Source organism: Amphiprion ocellaris, chromosome 3 (genome assembly GCF_022539595.1).
Source record: "Amphiprion ocellaris isolate individual 3 ecotype Okinawa chromosome 3, ASM2253959v1, whole genome shotgun sequence".
Lineage (NCBI taxonomy): Eukaryota > Metazoa > Chordata > Actinopteri > Pomacentridae > Amphiprion > Amphiprion ocellaris.
In genome coordinates, this window is record NC_072768.1 from 36,784,015 (window position 1) to 36,811,160 (window position 27,146).

At 38.3% G+C, this 27,146-nt stretch overlaps 1 protein-coding gene across 4 annotated transcripts in view; it reads right to left on the reverse strand.

Moving 5' to 3' along the window:
* ckap5 (cytoskeleton associated protein 5) overlaps positions 1 to 27,146 on the reverse strand; it is a 53,985-nt gene that overhangs the window by 13,076 nt on the left and 13,763 nt on the right. For 3 of the 4 annotated variants that reach the window (XM_023297557.3, XM_023297556.3, XM_023297555.3), the window contains exons 3-28: positions 26,828 to 27,021; positions 26,382 to 26,588; positions 24,807 to 24,978; positions 24,602 to 24,734; positions 24,420 to 24,520; positions 23,614 to 23,727; positions 23,410 to 23,514; positions 22,216 to 22,305; positions 21,728 to 21,892; positions 20,008 to 20,136; positions 19,764 to 19,922; positions 19,579 to 19,680; positions 16,436 to 16,546; positions 15,662 to 15,754; positions 14,600 to 14,785; positions 14,409 to 14,503; positions 12,930 to 13,113; positions 12,693 to 12,838; positions 11,752 to 11,926; positions 11,441 to 11,554; positions 5,996 to 6,124; positions 5,710 to 5,904; positions 5,497 to 5,620; positions 3,508 to 3,590; positions 2,437 to 2,547; positions 995 to 1,117 (exon numbers count right to left, since the gene is read on the reverse strand). In XM_023297557.3, coding sequence (XP_023153325.2) covers positions 995 to 1,117; positions 2,437 to 2,547; positions 3,508 to 3,590; positions 5,497 to 5,620; positions 5,710 to 5,904; positions 5,996 to 6,124; positions 11,441 to 11,554; positions 11,752 to 11,926; positions 12,693 to 12,838; positions 12,930 to 13,113; positions 14,409 to 14,503; positions 14,600 to 14,785; positions 15,662 to 15,754; positions 16,436 to 16,546; positions 19,579 to 19,680; positions 19,764 to 19,922; positions 20,008 to 20,136; positions 21,728 to 21,892; positions 22,216 to 22,305; positions 23,410 to 23,514; positions 23,614 to 23,727; positions 24,420 to 24,520; positions 24,602 to 24,734; positions 24,807 to 24,978; positions 26,382 to 26,588; positions 26,828 to 27,021 — 3,540 coding nt within the window. The remainder of the gene's footprint in view (positions 1 to 994; positions 1,118 to 2,436; positions 2,548 to 3,507; positions 3,591 to 5,496; positions 5,621 to 5,709; positions 5,905 to 5,995; positions 6,125 to 11,440; positions 11,555 to 11,751; positions 11,927 to 12,692; positions 12,839 to 12,929; positions 13,114 to 14,408; positions 14,504 to 14,599; positions 14,786 to 15,661; positions 15,755 to 16,435; positions 16,547 to 19,578; positions 19,681 to 19,763; positions 19,923 to 20,007; positions 20,137 to 21,727; positions 21,893 to 22,215; positions 22,306 to 23,409; positions 23,515 to 23,613; positions 23,728 to 24,419; positions 24,521 to 24,601; positions 24,735 to 24,806; positions 24,979 to 26,381; positions 26,589 to 26,827; positions 27,022 to 27,146) is intronic. The other variant, XM_023297559.3, reaches the window with a different exon arrangement.

The following is a 27,146-nucleotide window of genomic DNA, read 5'->3' on the forward strand; positions in this document are numbered from 1 at the left end:
TGATACTCGACAAAATTACCTCTGCACTTCCTCTCTATTTTCTTAATATTTCTAGCTTTTTGCCCACTAGGGTCCAGATCATAAAGATTCAAGAACTTTATTGTCATATACACAGCAGAAACACATTAGTACAGTAACAAATAAAATAAGAAGAAAAATAGTTAAAAAAAATTATTCTAAAGCTTTATTATTTAGTGTTTTCCAGACTGTTTTTGTTTTTTAGTCTGTTTCACAGGCAGTTTTCCAGACTTAGCCACTAACTATTAACATTGCTTTTTAATTTATCAATTGGCCAACAATTTACCGTAACTGGTAATTGGGAAAATGCCAAATATCAACTTCGATAACTGACCAGAATCGGTCTATCCCTAATCTATAGTGCGTTTTATATGATAAAAGATTAGCAGCAACAACAAAAAAAATTACTATAAACTCATATTGTGACATATTTGGAAGCTGTAGTTGATGACAACACAAAAATCAGTAGATTAATAAATGTAAAAATTATTAAAACATTATTTTTAAAAAAATCACAAAACTTAATTAACTGACAGAAAATTAATTAACAGCCTTTTTATTTGCAAACAAACCTATGAAACATTTGGTGGTTTCAGATTTCTGTCAAATATGACAGTTTTGGACTGATAAGCACATAACACAATTAACAAGACTTCTAGAAATGTTTTAAAACCTTCAAAGCACGTAAAGCATTACATTTTCTTAAATTCCTCATGAAATCAAACATGATTGTGTTTTTATATGATGTGTCTTGATCTATAGGTCGGTTATACACCAATATCTGACCAGAACAATGACAAAAAAAGCACTTTTTTATAGATATCCTTAATGATATTGTAAATTTTCTACAAAAACAAAGAAAGATGTTGATAAATCTTGCACTCTGGGACATCTGCTAATTTGCTATATTCTTTCTTAAACTCAAAATGAGCATCAGAAACCATGTAGATGACGTATTTTTCAGCCTCTCATGTACCTTCAGCTGCTTCTCCTCCTTGATCCTCTGTTCCTTGGCGTTGGGGATGAGGGTGAAGATGGGTCCGGACTTATCTTCGTCATCCTTCTGGCCTTTAGCTGCAGGTTTCTTACCAGCTGGACCCTGAGAGGAAGGAGGCGACAGGACAGTGAGTGAACCGGTTTCTGTCTGTGGATGTTTAATCATGTTTTTATTGGGTTATTCCATCTCAGATCTTCGGCAGCCTTCTGCTCCACCATCTCTGATTTGCTTGAAACTTATTTTCTTTTAAAAGTCATTTTAAATGTGGATTAGGACATTTAACAATATTTTTGTCTTATCTGCTCAATCAGTTATGAAAGTTCAACAAAAACAACTTTTTTTCCATTTTAATGATCAAGTATTTAATATTAAAAAGTACTCAGTTTGTATTGTTGTGACATGTACCTACATATAGTTCAGAAAATATCACTAGCTGACTTCTGCATTATCTGTTTTTTGTTAACATGAGCTCCATGATAAAGTCAGAGATTATCTGATCTACTTGTCTAAAATTACAGACCCTGAATCAATGTCATGATGAGAAATAACAGTGAAAAGTTCATGTTTTTATCTTGAATAGTTGCTCAGATATTGTTGCTCAAACAGCCTGAAATTTCAATGTTCAACGGGCAATTTTAAAAGAAATTTATCTTGTAAAGTGTTCGATATTCAAGCTAAAAATTTGACAAATATCTTTATAAAAAGGGCTTAAATTTAAACTACATAAATTTCAGGCAAATCAGAGACGGTCTGAGTAGAATTTGTCCTAAAAATGTGAGGATTTGAGATGGAATGACCTGTCTGATTTGGGCAGAAGAGGTTCTTGTGAGCGACAGATGGAGGAAACAGCAGGTAAAAGAGGCGTTAACATGTTAAAAAACACACAAACACACACAGAGGGTGCAGAAACGTAAAATTCATGCATTGGAGACCTGAAACCTTCATGAGATCCCAGTTTCTGAAAGCGTTATGTTTGACACTGAAAATCTGGCAGTAAGGTGACAAAAAAAGTTTAAAAACTATAAATACTGTGGGGAAAAAAAGGCATATAACTGTAGAATAGTGATAACTTAAGCTGATTTAAATACAGTAAAATGGTGTAATTTTACAGTGACATGTAAAGTTTTGGGTGTTTTTTTAATTAATATGTTGCTCTTCTATTCTTTTATTGCTCAGAAAAGCTTTTTGCTTTGATTAATCTCATGTCGGCGTGTTGTTTCACCTGTATATTAGATCACACAGCTGTATATTCAGCAGTATTAGCGATTAGAGAAACAGAATTAGACTGAGCCGACACCAGGCGGTGGAGAGAAGCCGGACAGAGGTTAACATCTGTCCAAGCTGACGGCGTCTGCAGAGAAACTCAGCCTTAAAGACCTGCTGGGCTGAGCTTCACCTGGAAGACACCCGTTCACATCTACCTGTTGACCCCCGGCAGCAGCCTTCCCTTTGCCAGGCGGCTTTTTGCTACCGTTACAGTCCTTGTCCTTGGAGGGAGGGGGAGGGACGGGTTCCTCGGGAGGGGAGGGAGGCTGGGTGAGTAAAGAAACCACTTTTACACTTCATGAAATGACACAAAGACTAGAGGGTGGACAGAACAGAAAACAACGTGAAATGAACTGTAACGGGACAAATAGTGAACAGAATTATGATCACAGCTTCTATTTAAGAGTCTAAAAGCTGGAAACTGCACACTCTGGAGGGTTTAAACTGGATTTGCACACAAAAATAAAGTCTTTCTACATTTATTACTAAATGAGAGGAGAGAGAAATCCAGTTTGATCTCACTCAGAGACCAGCTTTAAAAAAAAAAAAATCTATTATTAGGCAGCAAAAATCAAAAAAAAAAAAAGTTTCTGTGAGCACTAGAGCAGCCCCGCTGAAAAACGATGTTTAAAAACATCAGTCGAGCATCACTGATTCGACTCGGATTATTCTAATTGAAAAGGACCAGATTTATGGGCTCTCTCTCTCTCAAACACTGAAAATCTGGCAGCAAGGTTGCAAACTAAAAAAAAACACAGACTAAAAAAAAACAACAAAAATTGTGAAAAAAAAGCCAAATATCTGTAAAATAGTGATATTTTAAGTCGGTTAAAATTTTGGATACAGTTTTGGTCTCTTTTTTTGTTTTTCGCTTTTACAGTCAACAAGTAAATTAATATTTCGCTCGTCTGCTATTGGTCAGAAAATTCAACTCATGGTGACATAAAACGACTACAAATGTATAAAATTGTGACTCCATGATTTTCACTTTTGTGGCAAATGTTTACCAGTTCCAAATATTTGATATTATTGGCCCTGAGAAAAAAAACATAGCGTTCAACTTCTACTTTCGACTGAGAGGTGGGAAAAAAGGTGGCAAATATTGGAACTGTCGTAGTAAAGGACTAAACTTGACTAGATTGCTAAAACTACAATTTGCAGGCAGCCCTGTGTGCTCATTATAAACAAAACAAAACAAAAGCAGGACATGATGCAGACAGTCGTACCTTCTTAGCAGCTGCTCCTCCTCTGACTTTCTTCACTTCTGGTTTACTGTCGCCTTCGTCACCAGCTGGCTGAGATCTGGAGGCTGCAGAGGACAGACGGAGGTCTGATTATCTCCCATTACTGAGCATTTCATAAAACACTGACTGGACAGACTTTTAAATTAGCATGGACACATTTTTTAAAATCTTATACACTTTTCGAAACATTTTTAAACCCAAATTTTGAGACTTTTTAGACAGTTTGGAGTCATTTATGAACTCATTTTGGGCAAATTCAGACAAAATTTTAGATTTTCTGGAGAGTTTTGGGTAATTTTTAGGCCGAGCTGCTTCACCACACAGCAGCAGTGTGAGAAATTAGTTGGTTCCTGAACTAAATGAAGCTTCTGTCAGAGAAACAGTGCAGGTTCAAACAGCTGGACCTCATTTAAAAAGACTTCCAATAAGAAGCAGGGAGCAGAGTTTTCTGTGGGAGAAAATAACTCCATTTGGTGCACGACTTTGACGTTTGTAAGTTAGCAGATCTTTTATATGCACAGAACAGCAGCTAAATAGCAATCTGAAGCACTGCGGCTGCAAAAAAATTACACAAAATTAGTGGTGGGACGTGATTTTAAAAAATGATCTAATCAATTACAGGCTTTGTTATTAATTGCATTTTTGTCAAATAGCAATATCTGACACAATAAGCAAAGTTTTTCAGTTCAAATAAATGTTGGTTGACGACTGAATCAATGAATAGACATACGTGAACTTTAACAGCAAAAATGTTTGTTTCATTTCTATTTATCTGCATTTTTCATCTGTCTGCTACATTCACACATTACTGCAAACTCAAAGTGACATTATAGCGATAATATTCAATATTTTAAGACTTTTTGTAAACTCAAGGACTTTCAGTGTCTTCTGAAGTGGTCTATTATGGGATGGCTACACCGTTAGCCGGTAGCAGGACTGTCGTAGCTAACGTTAGCTCTGGTGCTAACAATTAGGCTTTTATCCAAGCTGCCATCAGGACGATTTTTAAAAGAAAACTTTCCACCCAACAAGCTTAATGTGGTCTCGTCTTCCTCACTGTTCACCAAACTTCCTTGTGCGCTGACATCACTCCTGTGGATCTTCTTCACAGCTGGAAAACAGACTTTAGGTTTATTACCGCCATCTACTGGCTGGAGTGTGCATCAGTGTTACCAGTGTGTCAGAAATGAGCGAATTTCGCATTATTTTAATTTTTAACTAATTAATCAATATTAACGCATTAAAGTCCCGGCCCTAGACAGAATATATCCCCTTTGTGAGCTGTAAGTTGTGTCCTTTTCCACAGTATAAGCTGACCAATTCCAACCCCACAGTGTTTGGAATAGCATCCCAATTTTCCTAAGTGGAATTCTGAATGGATGTCTGGTTTTATTCCTTTAGGAATCAAGAGAAAGAAAAACCTGAGTGGCGCTACAGGCAGCCAAAAAAGGCACTGCAACTTGTCAATGTTCGCAGCATTCTACACTGCATATATTTTATCAATCCAGTAGATTTGATTTTCCTCTCACTCTCTCGTCGTCTCAGTTTCGTCTTTTTTGTCATTTTATCATGATTGTGTTGTTTTATGTTTTGTATCTTATTTTTATCATTTTGCATCTAGTTTTTTCCTCTCGTTTTTGTTGCTTTGTTCTTTTTGTAAAATTTTCTTTAATTTGTGTTATTTTCTGTCTTGTTTTTGTTGTTTTGCATCTTATTTAAGTTGTTTTGTGTCTCTTTGTGGTGGTTTTTTCTCCACATTCTATCAATATTTAACTATTTCCATGTTTACAGCCTCTACAGACTTTTTCTCTCTTTTCTCTCTGTTCATCATCTGTAGAAAGATGTTTCACCATGCTGAATGTATCTTCCAACAACGTTCATGGCATCCTACATTTCTGCCCTCTCGACCAGCTCAATCCTCCTTTACCGCCTCATAATTCTCTTCCTCATTACTATCAAACACTGACACACCTGAAGCAGATCTGCTCGTCTCTGCAGATCCTTTCCCTCCTGCTTTGGCCGGAGCTGCAGGTTTGGCCGGCATCACCGCTCTGGCCTTCTCCAACATGCCCACCACCTGATCCTTGGATGCAGGCTGGAGGGAGATGAGAAGACAGAAGACGTGAATGAACAACCGCCGCCTGCCTGGAGTTAAACACTGAAAAGCTCTGCTAGTTTCAGTACTTTGAGCTTCCCGGTGGCCTTGTTCATCTTGTCGTAGCCCAGGTGCATCATGAAGGTGGGCAGAGCGTCCTGAGCCTTCTTCCTCACGTCTCCGTTCCGGTCCTCCAGACAGGCGTAGAGATGAGGGACGCACAGCATCAGATCCCCAGGGACGGTCCTCAGGGTGGGCAGCTTCTCCGCCAGCCAGCCCAACAACTGGAGACAAAGGGATGTTACGATTCAGCTCAGGAACACTTAAATCTGAATTTTATCTCCTGAAACCAGACAGTTAAAAGTCGGTGTTGACCTCCTGTCTCAGGAAGGGATTCTCTCTCTTCAGCTCCTCGGACAGATCCTCTCCCTCCAGCCAGTCCTTCATCCCCGTCTGCTCCACCCAGGCCTGCAGCGTCGTCATGGCCGCCGTCCTCACGTTCGGCTGCAGAAAGACAGAAACACACATTCTTCAAATCCACACAGTTCATTTCTCTCACATCTCTGACATTAATTTTCTTCAAATATTGTCATATTAAGTTCGTCTAATCGTGTTGATGGTTCTTAAGGTTTCTGATGAGTTGATTTTCCTTTATTTGTGACGGCTAATAAGTGAGTTTCTGGGCTTTATTTGCTCCTGTCACATTGGGCTCATTTTTACTGCAATCTAAAGTCCTGCACCTCAATGGAAACAGAATGAGGAAGGAGAGAGAATGAAGAATCTGTGCAGAATGACAGAAATTATAAATGAAAGAAACCCAAGAACAAATATCCACTTCTGTCCATTTACAGTCTCTAGATTCAAATTTAGTCCATAATTTTAAGACTTAGTGCTCCTAAAATACCCCAAAAATGTGTCTGGCCTCTTAAATTTCAACTGAAATGTGCCAAAGATGGAGAAAAATGCTGATTTTTGATCGTTAATTTATTGTCAAAAGACATTCATCCAGTAAAAACCAACAAAAGACAGTCACACAAAGATGAAATTTGTGAACTCAGCAGCAGTTTTTTTGCTTCCGTCTCATTTTTCACTACAGTCTAAAGTCCTGAACCTCTATGGAAACAGAATATGCATGAAGGAGGGAGAAATGTGCAGCATGACACAGTTATGATGGCATAAATCATTATAAAATAAACCAAATACTGGATAAAAATGGTGGTTCAACATACTGTAGATATTCAACTAGTTACTAAAACAACCTAAAAACAGATGAGCGTTCAAACATCCATGTTTGTTTTGCTTCTCTACAAATTCTGTTCAGTGTTGCAAGAAAAACTGGTTTTACTGACGCCTAACGACACAGGGAGTGAAGGTTAATTTTGTTTCGTGGAACTGCAGAGGTCTTCAAAAACTTAAAGTCAAGCAGGTTATGACTAAAATAAAAGATCTTGATTCTAAAATTGCATTTTTGCAAGAAACCCATCTGTTGAGAGAAGATGAGGCCAGGGTCAGGAGGCGGTGGCAGGGAGTGAGTTTACAGCTCCTTTTTCATCCCGAGCCAGAGGAGTCATGATCCTCATTCATAAATCCATCCCATTTCAAGCACATATCAAACGTATTCCCGAATCGATTACTTTCTAATTTCCTCAGAGTTACGGTGAAAAATTGTCAACTGTTTCTATGATAATATTGTAATCTCAGACCATGCACCTTGCTGTTTAATATACCAAGATACAAAACTAACAAAAGACCCTCCTCGGTGGCATTTTCAACATAAATGGTTACAAGATGAGGAATTTATAAAATATGTAGGGATACAGATTGATGAATTCTTTCAATATAATACAACGCAAACCTCAGCATGCATAAGGTGGGAAGCATTCAAAGCATTCCTAAGAGGACAAATTATTAGCTACACAGGCTCAAAATCAAAAAAGACAAGAGAGGAAAGATTAGACCTAGAGCATAAAATACAGATTCTCCAAGACAAGGTATATAAGGAAAATAACCCACAACATAATAAAGAGTTACTTTTATTAAGAGCCAAATATGATAAAACATCTGCATCCAGGGCTGCATCCAGTCTCCTGAGACTCAAACAATCCTTTTACGAGCATGGTGATAAAGCCAGAAAATTATTAGCTTGGCAAATAAAGCAGTTAGAAACTAAAACATCGATCACAAATATTATATCTGAAAATAACTCAATCACAGATCCCTCAGAAATTAACAGTGCCTTTAGAAGTTATTTTGAAAACTTATACGATTCAAAAAATGAAATCAATTTGCAAAATGTAAATAAATTCCTTGATGAAACACCTATACCAGTAACCCCGAAAGAACTTAAAGAAGAATTAGAATTAGAAATTAACAAAGAGGAAATTGGACAAGCCATTGATGCTATGAAATCAGGGAAAAGAGCAGAACCAGATGGTATTCCAATTGAGCTATATAAAAAATTCAAGGGTAAATTACAAACTCCACTTTTGGAAATGTTTTTGGAATCATTTCAGACTGATAGCCTCCCACCAGAAATGAATAGTGCAATAATTATTTTGTTACCATAACCAGGGAAACCAACAAATAAATGTGAAAACCTGAGACCCATAAGCCTACTAAACTCTGACCTTAAAATAATATGTCAAATTTTAGCAAGAAGACTACAAAAAGTGCTGCTTTTTATTATCGACAGGGATCAAAATGGGTTTGTAATGGGAAGACAGGGCTTTCACAATGCAAGAAGGGTTTTAAATATTATCCATGTAAATAAAGGAAAACAGGACGTGGCGCTCCTGTCTGTAGACGCTGAAAAGGCTTTTGATAGGGTCGAGTGGCCATATCTATTTAATGTTCTGCAGAGATTTGGCTGCAGTAACAACTTTATAAAATGGGTCCGACTACTGTATAAAAACCCCACAGCAGAAATTTTAACCAACAGGAACATTTCTAAACCAATCAAAATCAGCAAAGGCTGCAGACAGGGGTGTCTGGTATCACCGCTGCTGTTTACATTAGCCATGGAGCTGTTTGCAGCTGCTGTACGCTCACACCAGACATTCAGTGGATTAACCGTCGGCTCAACAGAACATAGAATAAGTCTATTTGCAGATGATGTAATTTTACTGATGTCAAGTTTAAAGAAAACAATCCCAGTTTTGTTAGAATTAATTAAAACATTTGGTGATGTCTCTGGGTACAAGGTAAATAACACCAAATCCTCTATACTGCTCTTAAACTCGAATGAAAGAGCAAATCCAATCCCTGAGGTTGTCCAGTTTAATGTAGTGGAAAAATTTTAATATTTGGGAGTACAGATTTTGCCAAATTTAGATCAGGTGGTTGATGCCAATTATGAACCCCTGATGACAGAAACCAGTGAATCGCTTGAAACGTGGATGACATTACCAACATCTATGATTGGGAGAATAAATATATTAAAAAGGAGCATACTTCCAAAATTCCTGTATTTATTTCAAAATATTCCTCTGCCGCTGCCTCAGGACTTGTTTCCAAAAATCAAGAAATTATGGATTAGATTTATATGGAACAACAGGAGGGCGAGACTCCGACTGTCTTTACTGTACCTGCCGTACGACCGCGGGGGCTTGAAATGTCCAAACGTGATGTTATATTACTGGGCTGCACAGCTGAGGTCTATCATGTTTTATTTTTCCACAAACGCATCTCGTCACTGGATTGAAATGGAAAATTATGGTCTGCAACTGCCTCTTCCCCTATATTTTCATTCAGATTCAGCAAAAAGATTACGCAAACAAACCAAAAATCCCATATTAAAACACATGATAAAGGTCTGGTATGATGTTAAAAAATGTAAAAGAAACACAAATGCTGTCTCGGTTTAGTCCCATCTGGGGGAATCAGCGCTTTCCTCCTGGAAGAGCCGACGCAGGATTTAAGCAATGGAGCTCTAAGTTACTTAAAACTATTGAAGACCTTTACCTGCCGAACTCAGATATTCTGATGACCTTTGAGCAGCTTATCTCCAACTACAATCTTAGCAAAAATCACTTTTTTAAATACCTCCAGATTAGAAACTTTATTAAAACTAGTCAAAACAATGAACATAGGAAACCTAAACAATCTTCATTAGAAAAAATGATGCTAAAAACCAGCCAGAGAAAAGGTCTCATCTCAGAAATCTACAATCTACTAACATCTTCATCATCTGAAAAGTCGCATCACAAACGCAAGGCCTGGTCAGAAAACTTACAATTGGAGATTTCAGAGGAAGACTGGAGTTTGGCCTGTGCTGAAACACACACCAAATCTATAAACACACGCTATAAGTTAATTCATTACAAATGGTTAATGAGGACTTACATCATTCCAGTTGAATTAAATAAATATGACAAAAACATTCCAGACATCTGCACAAAATGCATAGATTCAAAGGGAACTTTTTTTCACTGTATCTGGCAATGTAGGAAAATAAGCCCATTTTGGGAGGAGGTGAGGAAAACAACAGAAAAAATTATTTCAAAACAAATTCCAACAAATCCAAAATTTTTCCTCCTGGGACTGTATCCAAAAAATTCCAAATATAAAAACATGAAAGAGCTTTTATAGACCTCAGCTTGCTTACTGCTAAGAAGTGTATTGCGTTACTTTGGAAATCAATGAGTAGACCAAGTATCAGCCAGTGGTTGAGACAGATGCTGTCAAATCTCCCTGTAGAAAAAATAACTTACATTTTGAAAGACAAGCAGCAGGTCTTTGAAAACATATGGGGACCCTTTGTGAAGTATGTCAAAGATCAAGATTTAGCAGACCCTCAGATTGATGAGTGATTGATGGACCATGCAGCTTCTGCACCTGCATTTTTATTTTTGTGTATATTCTCATAGGAATGCATGTGCACTTATGTACTAATATAAGGGCACTTAAGTGCTGATTTTGTTGTGTTATCTTTGAAATAACAGACTGTAACTGGACTTGCACTAAAGTTTATAGAGGAGAGAAGCAGTTTGTTTATTTGTTTGCTGTTATTTTTTTTTTTTGTTTTTGTGTTTGTTTGTTTTTTAAAGAAAAAGCAGCAAAACAGTTTGTATTCTATTTTATATACTATGTAAAGATGTTTCCATTGCTGTGAAAAACAAAATAAAAATATTGTGGGGAAAAAAAAAAAAAGAACAACCTAAAAACTCCTCCTACTCTGTTCATCATCCATAGAAAGATGTTTCTCCATGTTGAATGTATCTACAACAACTTGCTCCTCTGGTCACTGTTTCTGAGCCATGATGCATTTATTTTATTCATCCAGTAGCTTTGATTTTCCTCTCAGTCTATGTGGAAACACTGCCTGCAGTTCAACCTGAAAACTCTCAATTTTGGTCATGTAACTGTTGGTCATATGGTTTTAATGTTGCATTGAGGACCAGAAAATTTAGTTTTTGTTAATAGACTCTAATGAAAATGCAATATTTCAAATTAGACATGCAGAATAAAGGAAATTTGATGAAATTTTACAATTTCGTGCCTAGATTTGTTATTATTTTCCCAACAGAACCATATGTCACACACGATATAGTCTCATTTTGGGCAGGTTTTGGGGTTGAGATGGTTATAATAAATGGCTGTAAACTGCTGAATATACGGACATAAACTAAATTTTATGCTCCGTTTCTTCTCCGGCTGGTATTTCTAGTATTTTTTCCTCTGATTGATCTTCTTTCAGTATTCCTTTCTATAAAAACTCAATTTCTTTCCCATATCTTCATGAAATCTGCTTTTTAAGTAAAAATGTGCTCTGATAAACGAAGAAGTACAGTTTGCATAGATTTGTGCTGCTGATGTAAATACCTTGCTGTCTCCCAGAACAGTGATAACAGGGATTCCCAGAGCTTTAACATGCTGCTTCAGTCCAGGTCCCATCGCTGTCGCCAGCTGCTGCAGAATAGTCAGAGTCTGCTGCACCTGGAGGCCACGAAATAAACATTATTAGATCCTCTTCTTGTAAAAAGCAGCTCTTAACTCCATCTTTCGTTGACTAAAAGCACCAATATGTTCTAAACATGTGTTATAAGACAGCTAGTGCATCATATTTTGCCATGTTGGTGGAATTTGTTACTCTCTAAATGTAAACTTCAACAGTCAGCAGCAGAATAACTCACCAGGATCTTGTTGGAATCGTTGAGTCGTCCTTTCAGGGCCAGAGGAAGCTCTCCGATGTTCGCCGTGATGAATTTGGCCTCCGAGATGATGCCGGCAACTTCGTCCAGACCTTCCTTCCTGATCTTCCAGTTCTTATCCTCGATTTTAGACACCAGGTCGGAGGTGATCTTGTCACTAGGAGAGGGAAGGTGACATTTAAAGGAGTCAGCGTTAAAAAAAAAAAAAAAAACATCTTCCACACTTATTTTTAAATCGCAAAACAAAACTGGTCAGCTTAAATATATGCTGTGCAATCTGGAAATGCCCCAATGTGACGTTTCAGGGTTTACTGAGGCTGATATTAGTATGATAACAGAAGATATCTCCATGTTTATCAATGTTTAGTTTATAAATTTTCAAGAGACGATTGGTATATTGAGAAAACTTTCTTCTTTGGACCATCCCTTTTCTCATGATCACAGTCCTGGTTTTCTGTTTCATCAAAACTGCAATATTGCACTAACTTCTGCACATTTAGAAGACGTTTTTAAGGTGAACTTTTTCATAAATTTCCTGTTGTGACCATACATAATGTTTGTTTTTCTTTAAAGAGAAAGTTGCGTCTTTGGTGTTCCCTCAGAATACTGATGGAGGTTTTATTTGGTGGGACATTCGCATAGCAGGGAGACAAGAACTGTAATTAAAAGTTGTTCCACAGTAAAAACTAGCAGCGTTGCCCGACTGCAAGATCCAACTCCTCTGCAAAACTTGAAATTTTCAGTGTGCTTGGAGGTTGTTGGTTTTCTGTAGTGAAGGAAACGGTAACAGATCACAGAATGCCGACTGAAATGATCTGTGGTTCTTTACCTACATCCTGCTATCTACGAGTTAACAACTCTTTAGGGTTTATGTTTAGGAACCTGGAATCAAAGCCTTTGTAGACCTGAGCGCGTTTCGTTACCAGATATCTGTTCGGGGCAGTAGGTCCATGATGTCCTGTCCTCCTCCTCCATCTTCATCTTGCTCCTCTCCATCATCACCATCCTCCTCTGCTGCAGACGATTTCTTGGTGGATCTGATTGGAGCTGGTGGAGACTGACCCTGCATCTGTTTGAACAAAAACACGTTTCTTATCTTACCTGCACGTGTTAAAAAGATCAAGTGGTGAGAAGATTGAGAAGTTTACGGAAGTCTGTACCTTCTCAAACTCTGCATCTATCTGAGCGAGCAGCGCCGGTTTCTCGTCCTCGAAGAACATCCTCAGCGGAGCTCCCATGTAGAGGTACATGACTCCCAGCAGAGCGATGGCTGCCGTCCGGACGGCCGGGTTGGTCGCTCCCAGAGCCGTCTTCACGTTGTTGATGAAACCCTTCACGTTGATCCTGCAGAGGTCAGAGTGTTACAGAAGCATTTAAGATGTTGCAACAGGTTTGGGCTGCATTTCAAAGAACAGTTTTGTTGTTTTTGACTTTAACAACAAACTACAGCGGCCCTTTTCAAAGACATACTGTTGAAAAGTTGGGGGTCACTTAGAAATGTCCTTATTTTGAAAGAAAAGCTTTCTTTTTTCAAGTGAAGATAACATTAAATGAATGATAAATCCAGAGTAGACATTGTTAATGTGGTAAATGACTATTGTAGCTGGAAACAGCTGATTTTTAATGGAATATCTCCATAGAGGTACAGAGGAACATTTCCAGCAACCATCACTCCTGTGTTCTAATGCTACATTGTGTTAGCTAATGGTGTTGAAAGGCTGATTGATGATTAGAAAACCCTTGTGCAGTTATGTTAGCACATGGATAAAAGAGGGACACACTGAAATTGTTTCTGGCACTACATAGTCTTTTGTCTTCAGGCAAATGATTTTCTCTGCAGCAGCGCCCTCTGGTGTGTGAAGACCAGCATCTACAGTTTGCCTTCAAGTCTGCATTACAATAATGAAGCTTTCAGAATTACTAGCAGCTTGTAAGCTACAAATATATGAAATTCTACATTTATAACTGTTGTTTTCTAATGAAAATAAAGTCCATTCTGTTTTAATTACAGCTGAGTGCATCATGTGGACCATAAACCTGTATGAAGATAAATATTCTAATGTTTTTTCAGATTTTTTTTCCAAAGTAAAAATAAAGGTGGAGAAACTGTAGGCCCGAAACACTTGGACTAGATTATTATAAACATTTACGTGAAGGAAAAATTACTCTTTCCCATTTCTAAGGTATTTCATTCCCTGACGTCATCCCAAATTATCCTACAGGTCAGAGCATGTTACCACCTTTGGTCTCCTTTAACCTCTGCACCTCTAATATGGGATTCCGACAGGCAGACGCTGTAGGAGGAAGATATGCCAGGACTCTCTGCTCTGCTCAAGGTTAGATATTGTCTATTCTGACGTGACTAAGCAGACTAGTTGTCTCCATATCGTTCTCAATCTTACCCCTCTCCCAACTACAATATATACCCAAAGGCTAGAGAGAATCCTCAGAACTGATGATGACATTGCTTGCATGAACTGCTGCTCTGTTGGTGTCACTTCTCCTGATACCAGTAAACTTAAGTCATCTGAGTCTCCAGTGTGTCTCTCTGTGTCGGCCTCCTCCTCCTCTCTAGTCCTCGCTGAACTTCCACAACAACTTATTCAATGCAGAGGGTTAAAATAAGGACAGGATTTTACCCAGCAAAGCCGAACTCCTTCATGGCATTAGCCAGCCAGTTGAGCGTCTCTGCCTGGTTTTTGGGATTCTTCTGTGCAAACGCCATCGATACAACCTGACAAACAAAGACAACTCCTGTTAATACTGTACATCCATCATCATTAACGTCAGGTCTGCTGATGAATCTGTGTGATTAGAAGTGAGTGAGAACCTGTTCTGCAGTCCACGGCAGTGAGCAGGCCTCTCCGATAGCGGTCAGTCCTTCTTTGGCGTTTCCGCCACACTTGATGTCTCCGACTTTATCCACCAAACCGTCCAAAACCAACGAGGCCGACGTCTTGGAAAACTGTCCTCTCTGAGCGATTAGGGCCACAATGTGCAGCTTCATCTGCATTACCTGCACAGAGAGAGAAGACCACATCATTAGAACTGATTCTGTTTTACTGACTGCTCTTCAATCGACCTGGAAACCTGCTTCACACTTCCATCAGTAAGGCTGGAAAACTGCAAATTTATGCTCTAAGGAATCAAGCAGCAAAGACAGATCTACGAGGTATAAAAGACACACATGCAGAAGAAAAGCTTGACTCATTTTCATCCTCAGTAATTTTAATCTTATTTACCTCCAGTTGTTCTTGTTTTAGTTGATTTTCTTACTTTTAAATGCTTGATTTATTCTTAGAGCTTATACTAATTTACTAATCGCTTCCTTTGCTAGATCTATTGAAAGTTGTTATCCAGGTTGTTTATTTGTGGCATCTTTAATGTATTATCTCATTCAGTTATTCAGTAAATAAGGCATCCAAACATCAACGTACTCTGAGTTTAAATAAAAGCTGAACACACGCTGTTGTTTTCAATCTGTTTGTGACTTAAAAATAGTGAATCAATGCTTCCTGTAGGTGTAAGTACAGTACAAAAAAAACAAACTTCACCCATTATTACAAAGATTCTTCTCTTCATGATGCATAATATTCTCTGCCAATTAAAAAAACAAGGCTGAAAGTCTTTGTGTGTTGGGTGCAAACTATAATTTAATAATTAGGGCTGTAATGAACCAAATAAAATCATGGTGGACTATTGTCGATTATTATTCCACCATTTAGAGGAAAGAACGTCTCATTTCTATAAATTGTGCTTCCTAATTTCCTTGTATCTTCAGTATGAAGAACACTACACAAGTGAAGCAAACATGGACACAGTATGGAAGCAATTAAAGTAAAATCCTGGATGTGATGTTATGATATTATACAAGCTGGAACGGATCAGTTACCTGGAAGTTGGTCTCCTTCCAGCCTGGTTTCTTTGCCAACATCCTGACTAAAGCCTGGCAGGGCATCGCTGCCTTATCCATGGTCTCAACCGCCTGCAAACACAAATTAATTCACAAATTAACATTCCTGTACATCACTGTTAAAATAGGCAGCAACATGTCACCGTTTTCCTCAAATTTTAGCATGTAACTTTTAATTCTTCAATGCTGAAAACTCAAACTTCCACGACAAAAACTTTAAATAGTGACTACAGCACCAAGTAGGATGGTGAGGAACGATTGTTTTCAAACAGAAGGTGACACAAAACTACTACAAGGAGATGGAAAATAACCAAAAACAGACACATAAGGGCCTAAAAGAGGCATAAACTGACCGCAAAGAGACACAAAATGTGCACAAGGAGATACAAAACAATGACAGAGATGTAAAATGACACAAAACAACTAAAAAGAGACACAAAACAGCTACAAAGAGACAAAAAATGACAACAAAGAAACGTAAAACAACCACAAATAGACTGAAAATGACCTTAAAGAGATGCAAAGTGCCCACGTATGGACATAAAACAGCAGGGATTTGTTCTTGGCATATTATTTTATTTGTAATATTTCAATGTAAATAATGAAAAATGCTCCACATATGTGCTTAATTTCATATCGCTGTAGTGTTGGTTTTCGTCCTTTGAGAATTGCTGCAGCTGAATTTTAAACTAATTAAATAAATCCTCATTAATGTTATTGCTGCTCCGTAAACAAACAGTAGAAACACTTTACCCGCTGGAACTCCTCCATACTGGCCAGTCTCTCCTTCCAGTTGGCCGAGTCGAGCTGCTGCAGACAGGCGGCAGGAAGTACACCTGCAGCCAGGTCCTCACACACTTCCATCTGACACGACGACAACACACACACACACACACACACACACACACACACACACACACACACACACACACACACACACACACACACACACACACACACACACACACACACACACACACACACACACACACACACACACACACACACACACACACACACACACACACACACACACACACACACACACACAAAAACATGTAAGTAAGCAGAAACAACAACAGCAACACAACAGCTGGCTCAAATGAAGCGGAAACAATTCACTGATGTTACAAAAAGCCAGGATGCAAGTTTAAAAACATTCTAGACGTTTTTGTTTTTTTGTGGCATGGCTAAACCTAAAACTCCAATCAGAGATGACAGGGATCATATCAACTTCCTTTGATAACCAGGTTTTCTTCTTCAGGCTCTAAGCACAATCCTCTTCACTCCTCTTCAAAAAGCAGCGTTGCTGCAAGTGATGCAATAATGTGGGTAGAGATAGCAGTTCACTTTTCACAGTCTCACCGTACTGTGGATTTTTCACTATATCGCGGGATTTTGCAGTAGGTATTCTTCTATATTTATCATTTTAATTATTTTCACGGTAATATAAGCATTTTCTAGCCTAAAAATTTAACCCTCGTGTCGTCCTGCGGGTCAAAATTGACCCATTTTAAAGTTTGAAAATGTGGGAAAAAAAATATTTTCACAGTGAAACTTCTGATGTCCACATTTTCAACATTTTTGGCAAATCTTTGAACATTTTTTGGTAGAAAAAAAGAAATGTTAAAAATGTTTAAGAACATTCACAAAAAAAAAAAATCAATTTTATGTGAATGTCCTGAAGAGAATATTAGAAGTTTTACTGATGTATATGCAATCACTTTAGATATTTTTAGGAATTTTTGGAAGATTTTTACTCATTTTTTGAAAATATTTACTAGAATTTTCTTGCCAAATTTGGGGGGGGGTTTAAATAAAACTTTTAAGGGAAATTTTTAAGGAATTGTTGGAACTTTCTTCCGGAAGGTTTTGCAAATTTTCAGAAATTTGGGGAATTTTTTGCAGAAATTTTTTTTTCCAGACAAGGAAACAATATTTTTTGGGTGCCTGTAAATGAAGACAGCAGGAGGGTTAACATTCTGTGATTAATACCAACAGACTGATCAGTCTTCTGTGTTCCATTAGCTGCAGTACCAGCGGTGTAAAAACAGCAGGACCAAACATAAAAACATATTCATGCGTTTTCTGCATCACCAACTTAATACATATAGGTTCACGTGGCAACAAAACACACACAGTTTGCACGGCTGAAAATGTACGACTTTGTTCAGTGGGATTACGGAAGTCCAGATACTCAGGTTTGCAGATGTAACTTCAGCTGAGAATCTGTATCGTGGATCGAGGAAAGAATCTAACAGGCAATTTAAATCCCAAATTCTGAACAGAAGCTCCTTTGATTAGCCGTTAGCTGTGTAGCATCAGTTAGCACGGAGATCTGTCAGGTTAGAAGACCTCTGTGGCACCGAAAACTCTGACTTTAACCTCAACCCATTAAACCACCTTTAGAGAACACACCATCTAATCTGAAAACATTGTTTTATTTTCACATTATCACAAAGAATCCAGGAGACGAAGCTAACAGGCAGCTTCACTAGAGGGAATCGATCATATTTCAGGAGCTAAATATCTACAATTATCACTTCCTTATCAGCCTGAGCTGTAAAATGATGTTAAGCTCCTTTTCTTATTAAACGGAGACTCTCTAGTAATGTGGTGTGTTGTAGTGCACAGCTTTCACCAGCAGGGGTCAGTCATGATGCATGTTGTTGCTGAGATAAGAGGGAAGGTAAACACCAGAGAGGACAGAGGAGGGTTGATGTGGTTAGACTTTAGAAAATAAAAATACTTCTTACAGAGGAAGTTGTAACTGGACTCCCTGCATGAGCGGTTTGAGACGAAATCAGGATTCCTGCAGTTGCACCAGTGCAGTCCTCGACAAAAAAACCATCCTAAGCACTGGGAGCTTTCAGTTACATCAGAGGCTGAACTACGAAGCGAGATTAGTGGGTTAGCGAGGTATTCTGAGCCGAGAGTCAGAGTTTTCAGTGTCACGAAGGTGGCTTTCTTTTAACCTGGCTAGATCTCCATGGCAACTATGCTGTGGCGCTAACCCACGTCGTTTCCTGATGTTTATTTATGAGAGATACGGATTCTCAGCTGAGGGAAAATGTTTTATCTGTAAACCTGTTGAGCTTTATGTTACTAAAACCACTGAAAGAAGCTGCGTAGTTACAGTATCGCACACTGCATTCATGGCGTTGCCATGGGAACCCGACACGTATTCGGTTCGTGATGCAGAAATCATATACATGTTTTTATGTTTGGTCCGTTTACATGCTGGTACTGCAGCTGATAAAACACAGATTAGAAAACTGATTATTCGATTAGTATTTCTTGCAGGAAATATTCAGTCAGCAACATTAATTTCACTTTGATTTGGCCACAAATTAAAGTGATTTCCTGTATTATTCTTACTGTTTTGGTTTGGAACAGGTGCACAATGCATTTCACTGCGCATTATACTATGTATAATTGTGTTTATGACAAATAAAGGTCTTGAATGTTTAATCTTATGGGATAGCGTCAGACCTACATGCACTTTAATACAATATCATGTCTGAATATATGAAGTTTAATAGTTTTATTGTGCAGCTGTCAGAAATAATCAGCTTTACTGATTGAGGAGGTAAATACATTATGTAAGTTTAACAGTTTTCTACCAGCATTCTTGTCGTGCATCGCTTTTTACCATCATATATTTTTATATTCCTCATTGTTCTCTGTCAAAACAACCTGTTGACTGAAGTAGCTGAACACGATCGGTTCATTTTGTACAGAAAAGTGTCACATGATGCATTAAACGTCCTCTTTTATGTCAACAGAGTTTGAAGCAGAAAGCCTGAGCTGACAAATGAAGTCGATAACCACCTTCATGATACCAGTTATCACAAAGAAAGCCCGGCTATGTTGAACTTCGGTGGCCTCAGACTTACCGACAGCTCCGTCTCTGCGACTTCTTTACTGTCGGGCGCCTTCTTTGCTTTCCCTCCAGCTGCAGATGCTGGTTTTCCTTTCTTAGATGGACCTGCTGCCGCCTGCAGAGAAGAAAACGCTTCAGTACGGCAGAATATGATTTCATCTTTTCATGTATTTTCTGGATAAGCGCTGCTGTAAACACCTTGCTGGCAGCAGCTGTGGTCTTCCTGGGTGGAGCCGAGGATTTAGGTGGAGCTTCAGCAGCAGCTTTAGCGGCGGGTTTCTTCTCGGCCGCTCCGCCTCCTCCTCCTGCACCTTTCCTCCCTCCAGGTAGCTCCACTTTATCGGCACACTCCTTAATCTGTAGTGAATTAATTAGACGGTTAATTACAATAAAGACAGCAGAAATTCTCCAGGTCAGAGTTTACCCTCCTCCTGATTAGTACCTTGTCCAGTTTGAGCTTATCCAAGTCAGCCAGAAATGGGTTCACGGCTTTCTCTCCCACCACCTTCATGGCCGTCCCCAGAGCCTCGAAGGCGGCGTCACGAACCTCCGGAGCCGAATCATTCACTTGCTGAAGGAGTAAAAGGGAAAAATCGATATTAAAAGATTTCACGTAGCTATAGCATCCTATATTCCTGTAATAATGTGTCTGCATGGAGCAACACTGAGCAGTTCTTTGTTACTTTCTCAGTATTTTTACCACAAACTCTATTTTAACATCAGTATCAGAGTCGCTGCTTCACCAAAAGCAACTAATATTTTGTCCAGTTTTACCAAAAAGGGAAAGATAACAACACTGTTTAACGGAGCTGCATTAATGATTATTTTTAATTGTTGATTATTTTACGGATCAATCGATGAGTTGTTTGGTTTCTTAAGTATAAGAATACGGTGAAGATTACAAATGTCATGTTTTGTTCACAATTTAAAGATAATTAGCTTACCGTCATACACTGTAAAAAAAAACTAATTCCATTAAAATTAAGCAAATATCTGTAAATTAATTATATTTTTAGCCGATTTAAATGTCATTTTATAGTGTAAAAAAAAACAGGGAAAATTTGTAACATAACAGCTTAAAGAAAAAGTTGCCATTTTTAAATCCTTAATATATATACATTTTCTTTTAAACAATGGCAAATATCTCAAAAAAATATATATTTGATGGTTTATCGTAGTAAAACTGTAATTTTATGCTCAAAAGTTGCAAAACAACAACTTACCATTTAGAAAAATACAGACTGTTGATGTATTCTTATCCATTTTTATCTATTAATTTTATTTATTTAATCAGTCATTTTTCATAAATTCATTTTATTTATTTTTATTTAATTCATTTATTAAATTTTTTACAGTTAACATGTAAATTGCTACTTTCTTCTGTGATGTACTAATTTTACAGTCAAAAGTTACAAAGCAACAAACAGATTTTTGATGACATCATCGCTATATTAATCTACTTTATTTTTATTTCTTAAAATTAACATGCAAATTAATAGTTTTTCTTGATTTTACAAGATACCATCTGTAATTTAATAAAGCAGGGAACAATCTGCAAAAATAAAGCAAAGAAAAAACAAAAACGCAAGTTAAAAACAGTGTCGATGGAGAAGTGAACCTGAAAATATTCACATGTAAGAGAGAATTTTGACCTTTTTTTGCTTAAGCAGTTACTCAGACTGATTAATTCACTATCAAAAAAGTTGCTGATTAATGTAAAACTTGACAACTAATTAATTAATCGTTGCAGCTCTGATTGTTATTGTAAAATAAACATTAAAAATTTGAACATTTTTACTCTAAGGTACATTTTCATGAGGTAGTAACCTGAAGGACTGTTTAGCCACTTCCACTGATTAAATATCTGTACACAGAAACAAACATAGAGACATTTTTAGTTTATACACTTCTTTTTTTCGAATGCAGTATATTTATATATGGAATTTATTGCACAAATTTAGAATTTTACTGCTGTAATTTCACCATTATATTTAGAAATGAAGATATCATCCATACAGGGGGTGTTATTGCAGATATTCTAGTGAGAAACTGACGTCTTTGCTGGTTTTTCACTAGATGGGACCTTCTCCAACAACTGCAGGTGACTGATTTAGTTACCGACAACTAATGGACGGATAGTTGCAGCTTTAATTGTAGCCCACCTTGATGAGAGCAGCGCACAGCGGTTTGAGGACGCTCTTGGGCAGCGTGGCCTGAGTGCAGTGTCTGAAGGAGCGAGCCAGAAACAGGGAGGCCTGCTGCTTAATGGACGGGTTCTTGTTGTCCATCACCCCCAGGACGTCCTCCGACAGGTTCTGGAGAGTCGTCTGGGAAACAGAAACGGACATTAAACGTGACATCGGATACAGCGCGGAAAGAATATCAGTCCTTCCATCTGTTCGGCTTGAATCAGGATGTGGTCTGAAACAATTAGAGTCGGTAGAGTGCTCCATAAAGAAGAGCAGTTATCAAGTTAGGAGCAGGAAAACAAACTGGAAGTACAGATATAACACATTTCAGTGGAAACTACATCCTTTTCTAAGCTTGTTCTCATCACAGTATTTTGTATTGTTTTGCCACATTTCTTTGGATAATTTAAGAAGAGCTGCTTGCAAATTAATATTAATCAGTGCATGAGGTCTGTACTTACAGTGAGGAAGATGGCATCGATGGCTTCCTGCAGAGCCTGGACCACCTGAGGCTTCTTCTCCTTGAACTTCTCCAGAATGGTAGGAACCACCTAAAACACACCAATGTCCATTTAAATAAATACCATTTAAAGATGTGTTCTTGTAGCGGTTAAATTGCATAAAGTTTTACAGCCAGTAAGCCCATTATTGCACAATTTCTTTTGCATTATTAGTTCATATCAGGCACATTCTGACTGGAGAAGATGTTTTTGGGAAAGTTTCTTCATTTGTTGTTAAATTTTTTTTTAAAAAGTAAATGAAAATATTCAGATTTACGCACACATACAGGAAAACAAAGGGTGAAAATTTTGACTGATTCGATAAAACTAGTCCAGAAAACACAATTTGATGGCAATGTACCTCGTGGCAATTACACCCACCGTTTATGTAGCAGCACAAACAGTTTCCTGAACATTTTAAGACATTTTTTCTTCTTCTTGCTCTGATGAGGGTCAATCCATCAGAAATCATGAAATATTTAAAGCAATTTCTGCTTAACCAACTCTGATTTAAATGATGTAAATCTGTACCTTTTTAATTTTCCTGCTAGATATTACATTTTATGTTTGCTCATTTCTTATTGTACTTCTAAAAAAAATGTCTGATTGTGTGAATGCACCGACAGGATTGCTGCTTAATTTCTTTGCACATTGTAGAATGACAATACAAGAAATTTTATTTCAGTTTAATGTATGCAATACTTTATTTTTTTTAACTTTAGGACTTCTGCATTATCAAAAGCTCAAAGACGGCACATTTCATGACAGCTTTGGTCTTTTCTCATATTTAAACTCACCCATAATCACAGATTATTTGATCTATTTGTCCAATACCACAGATTCTAAAACATTTCAAGAACTAGCAGTGAAAATTTTAGGCTTTTATCTTTAATAGATCCTGAGATACTGTCAAACAGCTTCAAATTTTAATGCGTAAAAAATGTGCTGAAAGTGGGTCAATGGAATTTTTTTTTTTTTTTTTTACAAATTTTTATTTCAGAAATTTTTAAAACTTGAAGCTAAAATTTTACAGACACTACTTTAAATATCCATATTTTATGATTAAAAAAGCTTCAAGCAAATCAGAGGTGGTTGAGCAGAGGTTTTTTAATGATCTGAGATGGAATAACCCCTAAAAAGACTCCTTTAACGTACTTGTCCTGCGTAAGTTCCAAACTTCTTCCTGAGTCCAGCAGCCAGTCCGGCCAGACATTTAGCCGCCATCGACACCAGCATCACGTTGGCGTCTTTTCCTACGACCTGCGACAAAGAATGACAAAAGAGTCAGCACCAAACTTTATTTAGCACAAAAAACCGTTCTCTGTAAGCTTTTTCCACATGATTGAGAGGAGTTTCTACCTTCTTCAGGGCTCTAACGAGGTCTCCGTAGTCTCCGTTCTCCAGTTTGGGGTTCTTGGTTAAAGCCTCGATGGCCTCCAGAGCTTCTTTTCTTTCCTGCCACTTTTTAGCTTCCTGCAGGAACAAAGGTCAAACACAAATTCTTACATGGTACACTTAATTTTCAAATAATCTTTCACACTTTCCCCAGGAATTATTACAACTGACATGATCTCTGCTGCTCCTCCTTTATTTCAAACCCTTTCTGAAGTCGTGCAATTATATTTTAAAGTGAGTTTTAACCCTTTTGTGGGAAAATCTGATGGAAACATGTCAATACAAACATACAGGCCTGTTTGGGAATCAACACAACAGAACTGCAGCGTTTAAGCTCATTATTAAGCTGCTGTAATGTCAACTACAGGGAGGCACTCCTGTTAGTTTTGTTCATGTTTTACATTAAAAGCAGCTGAAAGTTATATTAGCAGCTCCAGTTTGTGATGTAGTCGTGGATGTACAGATGAGCGTCGCTGTATTACTATGAAACGGAAAGAAAACTGAAAATTGTGAAGATTTTCAGTCTTTTTCTTGAAGATTTTGAAGCACATTTAATGTTTGTTTTCTCTCTGTATCTTGTAATCTTTCAGCATCAAAAGTTGGGCTTTCCAGAGACCAGAGGGAACGTTTTTATCCCCCTCCTGCATGTGCAGCACTAATCCTGTCCAACTGGGTCATGAGTCATTCATAATCTTCACTGAGACACATCAGAGGCTGTCTGAGGCGAGGTCTGACTGCAGACAGTCGTCACGTTTGAGGACTAAACTTACAATTTTCTCGTAGAAGTCTTTGGGCATCTTGGACAGAATCTCCACCGCTTCCAGCAGCTCGTACGGATCGACTGCTGCTGCCGTTTCCTCCTCCTCGTCTCCTGCAGGAGGAACAGGAAGATGTCACTCTGGAGTTGCTTTACTTCAAACTAAAAAGCTGTTTATCGTCCAGTCAAACCTACCATCAGACTGGTCTCCTCCTTGGGCTTGTTGCTGCTCGAACTTTGCCTTCAGGTCCTGCTGTGAACGCAGGAACCGGGTCTGTTTGGGAGGAGATGATGGCAGCTTCACCCACTCCTCCTCCAGCTCCTTCAGCTGCAGGGACAAATAGGTTTAGTTTGACTGGACTGAAGCTGAGAGTTAAAGGTTTGTAAGATGATATCTCACCTGTACAGAGTTAATGTTCTGCAGTGGCGGCCTCAGAGCGTCTCTGATCCATTTGTAGATTTCTACAGCGAGCTGCTTGGCTTCTTCTCTCACCGCCTTCTCTCTGGACTCAAACTGTTTGGGTAAAACCTTCACGACCGGCTTCAACGTCACTATTTTAGAGCCAAACTCACTGTGGGGAGACGGAGAGGTGACGGCTGGTTAGTGTCAGTGATGGGAGATAGACTGACATGTAGGACCAGCAAGAACCAGCATGAAGCTTGTGGTCAGAACTGAAAGTAAACAACTGTTGTTTAAGAAGGGGGTCATGCGTTTCCACCAGGCTTTCTCTACAAAGTCACTGCATAACATAACCCCCTGAAAGGAGGGCTATGCATGCTTTTCATTATCTTCCCCCCCCAAAAAAAAAGCCAAAACGACACTACTGTTTTAGCTTGAAACTGTAAAGACGGAAAGATTTTTAACTTTCTGACATGTGGTGCTGTCAAGTAAATGAACCAAAAATTAGCTTAAAATTGTGACAGTTCCTCATAATTTCCTTGTCATATCAAATAAAGTGTTTCCTCTAAATAAATTCTGTAAAAAACAAAAAATTCTGCAGTCCTTGCTGCCACAAAGGAGCCGTAACTGACTCGGCTGTGACCTACAGTCACATGACAAAAATTCATTTGGGATGAACTTCAGGCTGTGTATACACGAAGCAAACGGGGGACGAGTATCGAAACAAATCTAAGTAGTTAAATATCTATAGTATGTGAAGCCTCTATTTCAAGTCTGCTGTTGTTATTTCTATATAAATTAACAACAAATGCTGTAAATACAAGCTTTTCTATGTTGATTTGGAGTTCATTTAGACCAGTACTGCTGCAGGTAGAGTGCACTCTGTTAATTTACAGATAAGCTGCAGATTTTAAGACATGTTCTGTCTGCAACACGTCTTCTTTCAGGCTAATAGACAAAAAAAAACACCCAAAATACACATTTAGGCGTTTCCTTTACTGCACTTCATCTATTTGCATCTGTAGTTTTTAAGCACATTGCATATTTTACACCATATTCTATGTAAATTTGCACACACTCAGGTGAATAATTTTCACGTCTGCACATTCCTATTATTATTTTATCACTTAAAATTGCCTCACTTGCTGTTTCACTAATAATGCTTGCTTTCTTTTAAAGTAGTTTTTGTCCTTTAAAAAAAAAATCTGCATTCGTTAGCATTTACTGTTATGCACCAAATCAAAAACCTATTTAACACTCAGTGATTCAGATTCTGATACCTAAAATCATTTTTATATCTTATATTCTGATCCTACAATTTCCTTTTTAGCAGCACTTACATCTACAAACTTTCCAGATTTATTCCCATCTCTGGGGTTTTTTGTTTGTTTCGTTTTTTTACAGAGCATTTTGTTAAATAAAATTAAAACAAAAACATTTTTTATTCTTTCTGTGTGGCCTAGCACCAATCAGGGACCGCTGGTGGAAACAACTTGAGCAAGTTGTGCAAAAGGATAAATCATGAATCGCATAGAGTCAGCGTCCACTAAGTGCAGCAGCAACAGCAGCACCGACCTGAGAGCCCTCCTGAGCGTCTCGATGCAGGCCACCACTATCTTGGGGTTCTTGTTGTCGAGTCCTTTGAGCAGCTCGTCCTGAACCACCTCGGCCTTCTCGATCTCGATGTACATGAGGCAGATGTCGGTGCCGAGCTCTTTGGCCCGGGCCTTGGGCTGGTTGAACACTTTGGTCACCACTCCGGACACCACCTCCCCTGTCGTCCTGCAGGAAAACGCAGCCTGTCAGAGCAACCGAAGCTGCTGGGTGGAGTCTTTATGTGGCAATATTAGAGGATAAGCCAGACGGAAAATCATCAGGATTGATCTTTAAAGGGGAACTCCACCCTCAGACTCTGGAAATTTTCATTTGTTGAATGCAAAAACTTTGATAGCAGCTTCAGAAACCTCCTCCATGCAGGAAAAAATTCTGATTTGCATGAGCTGCTAGCTAGCGTTACTTACTTTCCGGCTGCATGTGCGTTTTCGATGAAGGCCAGTGCCGCCTCCAACCCTTTCAGCTGAGCCACGGCATTAGACTCAGTGACAAACTTCTTTATGAGTCCCAGGTATTTCCCCCACTCTGGACTCTTCTCATCTTCTATCCTCTGGAACAGCTTCAGAGCTTCTTCGTAACCATTCAGTCGGGCTTTCCATACCTGGAGGAGACATGGAAAGAAGTTCAGTTGAGAAAATCAATATAACATCAGCACAAGATTGAGGCAAAAACAGCCAATATAATGTAAATTGACACAATGACCAAAATTAGATGTAAAATAACCAA